Raw genomic sequence first — 5,000 nt, 5'->3', positions numbered from 1 at the left:
GTTTGGATTATTGTTTCCGTTGGTGACATATTTTGTTGACACTGTTGTAGCTGTTGATGACACAGGGGCCAGTGTCGGCACTATTGTCAGTATTGGCGACACAGTTCTGTCAGCATTATTGTGACTGTTGACTACACGGTTGTGTCAGCATTATTGTGACTATTGACTACACGATTGTGTCAGCATTATTGTGACTACACGGTTGTGTCAGCATTATTGTGTCTGTTGACTACACGGTTGTGTTAGCATTATTGTGACTGTTGACTACACGGTTGTGTTAGCATTATTGTGACTGTTGACTACACGGTTGCGTTAGCATTATTGTGACTGTTGACTACACGGTTGTGTTAGCATTATTGTGACTGTTGACTATATGTTGTGTTAGCATTGTTGTGACTGTTGACTACACGGTTGTGTTAGCACTATTGTGAACCACACGGTTGTGTTAGCACTATTGTGACTGTTGACTACATGGTTGTGTTAGCATTACTGTGACTGTTGACTACACGGTTGTGTTAGCATTATTGTGACTGTTGACAATACTGTTGTGTTAGCATTATTGTGACTGTTGACTACACGGTTGTGTTAGCATTATTGTGACTGTTGACTACACGGTTGCGTTAGCATTATTGTGACTGTTGACTACACGGTTGCGTTAGCATTATTGTGACTGTTGACTACACGGTTGTGTCAGCATTATTGTGACTGTTGACTACACGGTTGTGTTAGCATTGTTGTGACTGTTGACTACACGGTTGTGTTAGCATTATTGTGACTGTTGACTACACGGTTGTGTTAGCATTATTGTGACTGTTAACTACACGGTTGTGTCAGCATTATTGTGACTGTTGTCTACACGGTTGTGTTAGCATTATTGTGACTGTTGACTACACGGTTGTGTTAGCATTATTGTGACTGTTGGTGATGTAGTGGCACAGTTGTCACCAATGTGCTGTCATCATAATTGTTGTTACCATTAACAACAGAATTGTGTACGGTCAACATATAATGATAATAATAATGATAATAATAATGATATAATAATAATAATAATGATAATAATAATAATAATTGTATTTATATAGCGCTGAATCGTGTGCAGAGACAGATCTAAGCGCTTTCACAGCAGTCATTTACATGCATGTATAACTTTAAAACTGAAGAAAATGAAGACAAGGAAGAGGTAGGGGAGGGAGGTTGTCTTGTGAAGACGCTGGTTTTAAGGACAGGCTTGAAAGAGCCGAGTGTGGAGACCTGACGAAGCGAAAGGGGAAGTTCATTCCAAATGCAAGATCCCGAGACAGAGAAAGAACGGCGTCCAACAGTGGAGTGTTCGAATCTGGGTATGCGTAAACAGAGATATAGATGTGTAAAAATAGATGCGTTGACACTATTGTAACCATTGTGTTGTCATAATCATCATTATTGTTGTTGCCATTGATGACAGTACTGTGTAACGGACAACATAGATGTGTTGGCACTACAGTAATCATCATGTCCTCCTCCTCCTCATCATCATCATCGTGATTGTTGTTACCATTAACGATAGAACAGTGTAACAGACAACAACACAGATGTGGCACTACAGTAACCATCATGTCATCATCATCATGATTGTTATTTTGTTGTTGCCATTGACAACACAGCTGCAGTTGAGCAATCCCAGTCAGGCAGGGCTACACCTTCTCCCCAAGCAGACGACCCATCTGGACATCATGGGAGGACCCAACATGCGCGTGGGTCTGCTGGCCGTGGACCAAGCTGTCTACTTCCTGCGCGACGAACGGTCGCTCACGCGTAGCAAGGTGGGTGACCGACGCACGCACGCACCCACCCACCGGCTAGACGCTGCGACTGCCACCGCCACGGTGAAGTGGTGGTTAGTTAGCTGGGGACTGTTGGGGGACCAGGGAGGGTGTGTGTGGGTTCGGTTCCCAAACAGAGGTGGAGAGTTTTTTGTTGTTGTTGTTGTTGTTGTTTGGGGTTCGTTTTGACTCACTTGTGTAAACAGAGTGAGTATATGTTTTAACCCGGTGTTCGGTTGTCTGTGTGTGTGTCTGTGTCTGTGTCTGTGTGTCCGTGGTAAACTTTAACATTGAGATTTTCTCTGCAAATACTTTGTCAGTTGACACCAAATTTGGCATAAAAATAGGAAAAATTCAGTTCTTTCCAGTCATCTTGTTTAAAACAATATTGCACCTCTGGGATGGGCACAAAAAAAAATTAAAAAAAGAAGCCTAATTATATGCAAACTGCATTTACTGTTATATTTAAATTTTTTGTATTCTCTAAACTTGGCACTTTGACCTCTTATTCTGACACAACAACAAGAGGAGTCATTATTATCATTTTTTATTCAAACAGGAACTTCTTTTGCTAAGCATGGAATTTTTATTTATTTTGCAAACGTTTTAGTGCAGATAGTAAAAAAGGGAAATTACTCTGTAATTAATGCTAGGGGACTTAATTTATCACAAGTGAGTCTTGAAGGCCTTGCCTCTCTTGTTGTTGTTGTTTTGTTTTTTTGTTTTTGATTTTTGTAAAACCAAACTTTTATTGTCAGGAAATGTCATAAGTTTTTTAAGATAGGGGGAATATATAAAGCACCGTCATGTTCCAAGAAAGCACAATCAAACAATCCCTGCATACTCTGTGTGTGTGTGTGTGTGTATGTGTGTGTGTGTGTGTGTGTTTTCGCTTTTAACCGGCTTCTACCCAAAAGCTGAACACGGTTGAGGGTCATCCACTGCATGAATGTGTCTTTGTGTGCATCGCTCAGTTGTCCTGAGCAACACTGCGGTTGTCCAGGTGAATCAGGGTGCAGTCATGTATGGGGGGAGGGAGGGGGGGGGGTTGAGGTGGGGGACTTGGAATGAGCAGCGTGGGAGTAATGCCACCTTCTTCTTTCTTCTGCGTTCACTCGTATGCACACGAGTGGGCTTTTACGTGTATGACCGTTTTTACCCCGCCATGTAGGCAGCCATACTTCATTTTCGAGGGTGTGCATGCTGGGTATGTTCTTGTTTCCATAACCCACCGAACGCTGACATGGATTACAGGATCTTTAACGTGCGTATTTGATCTTCTGCTTGCATATACACACGAAGGGGGTTCAGGCACTAGCAGGTCTGCACATATGTTGACCTGGGAGATCGTAAAAATCTCCACCCTTACCCACCAGGCGCCGTCACCGTGATTTGAACCCGGGACCCTCATATTGACAGTCCAGCGCTTTAACCACTCGGCTATTGCACCCGTCAGAGTAATGCCGCCGAAACAGTGCAGATGATGGGGTAGCGAAAACAAAAACAACAACAACAACAAACCCACTGTGGATGTTTGTGTGCGTTCCTCAGCCTGGTTCGTGGCAGGGATAATCATAACATCATGAGACGGGCGCAATAGCCGAGTGGTTAAAGGGTTGGACTTTCAATCTGAGGGTCCCGGGTTCGAATCTCAGTAATGATGCCTGGTAGGTAAAGGGTGCAGACTTTTTCTATCTCCCGGGTCAACATATATGCAGACCTGCTAGTGCCTGAACCCCCTTCGTGTGTATACGCACGCAGAAAATCAAATATGCATGTTAAAGATCCTGTAATCCATGTCGGCATTTGGTGGGTTGTGAAAACAAGAACATACCCAGCATGCACACCCCCGAGAGCGGAGTATGGCTGCCTACATGGTGGGGGTAAAAATGGTCAAAGCCCACTCGTGTACATATGAGTGAACGTGGGAGTTGCAGCTCACAAACGCAGAAGAAGAAGAAGATAATATCATGAGAGCACTGCCTTGTGCAGAGACAAATCAAAGCGCTTTCGCACCAGTCATTCACGCACTTGCATAACTCTAAAACTGAAGAAGAAACTGAAGACAAGGAAGAGGCAGGGGAGGGAGGCTGTCTTGTGAAGAGGTGGGTTTTAAGGCCAGACTTGACATTCAATAATAAACAACTTTGCACCATTGAGTGTGTCATCGAAATATTACAGGTACAATGATGATAATTTTCACACTATCAAGAGTGCCATTGGGTTGTAAGGAAAACAATGATAATCATTTTTCCACCATTAAAGAATGCCACGTTCCTCCTGGTAGTGACATGTACAGTTATCATTCATGTCCGACTATGACCATCAGAAAAGCAGACGAGGCAACTGCTGTCCCAAATATCTGGGCTAGAATTGGATTATGATGGAGAGAGTCTTGCCCAGAGCTGATTGACTTGTATTGGCTGATAGATCGACTGATTGATGAATTGATTTTCCTTCAGGTGTTTTCAACACTGGGGGAGGCAGATGAAGGGCGTGGCATTGGAGACGGACAAAACACAGACAGGATTTTTGAGGTAACTGATGGCGTCTCCTTGTTGGAACTTATATCATGTCAAAGTATTCTGTAACTGGGGAGAATGTTTATTATGAATATATATTTTTTTTTATTATGAATATATTTTTTTTTTATATGCTCGTTTTGTTGTTGTTGGTATTCCCTCTGTGGGACTCTGTGTGTGTGTGTGTGTGTGTGTGTGTAAATGAATGTGTGAGTGCATATGTGAGTGCATACGCAGGTGTGTGTAGGGGTGCTTGCGTGTGTGTGAGCAAGTGTATTTATCTACACACACAAACACATATGACACATGCACATGTGCATGGCACGCATACATTTTATGCCCACGCACTTATCAGCCTAAAAGAAGTGTTATTTTACAAATATCAAGCGGCGTGTTAGTTGGGTTTTTTGGGTTTTTTTGGTGTTTTTTTTTTATCAATGGCATACAGAGTAGACATTCACAGCATGAAGAAAATGATAAATATCACTGTCTCAGGGATGATGTACAATGATGTTGCTATGAAGGTCATGATAACGGAGTGGTGAGTGCTTTGGTGTTCGACAGTGATGATAACACTGATAAAGAAAGTGGTACTGATAATTATTTTGCAGGGATAACGATTAGTGTCACAGGTGCAATGATGAAGGCAAAAAGTTGACTTGGAAAGATATTA

General features: G+C 42.5%; 2 protein-coding genes across 2 annotated transcripts in view; both read left to right on the top strand.

Annotated features, from left to right (window-relative positions):
• The window catches only part of LOC143276316 (galactoside alpha-(1,2)-fucosyltransferase 1-like), a 294,798-nt gene that overhangs the window by 164,607 nt on the left and 125,191 nt on the right, over positions 1 to 5,000 (top strand). The window lies entirely within an intron of this gene.
• Positions 1 to 5,000, top strand: part of LOC143276055 (complement C3-like) — a 111,167-nt gene that overhangs the window by 52,511 nt on the left and 53,656 nt on the right. Inside the window, exons 16-17 of the mRNA XM_076580441.1 lie at positions 1,667 to 1,805; positions 4,268 to 4,342. Of these exons, the coding sequence (XP_076436556.1) occupies positions 1,667 to 1,805; positions 4,268 to 4,342 (214 nt within the window). The remainder of the gene's footprint in view (positions 1 to 1,666; positions 1,806 to 4,267; positions 4,343 to 5,000) is intronic.

Source organism: Babylonia areolata, chromosome 31 (assembly GCF_041734735.1).
Source record: "Babylonia areolata isolate BAREFJ2019XMU chromosome 31, ASM4173473v1, whole genome shotgun sequence".
Classification (NCBI taxonomy): Eukaryota; Metazoa; Mollusca; class Gastropoda; order Neogastropoda; family Buccinidae; genus Babylonia; species Babylonia areolata.
Note: the sequence above shows the minus strand (reverse complement) of the source record. Positions and strands in the feature narration are given on the sequence as shown.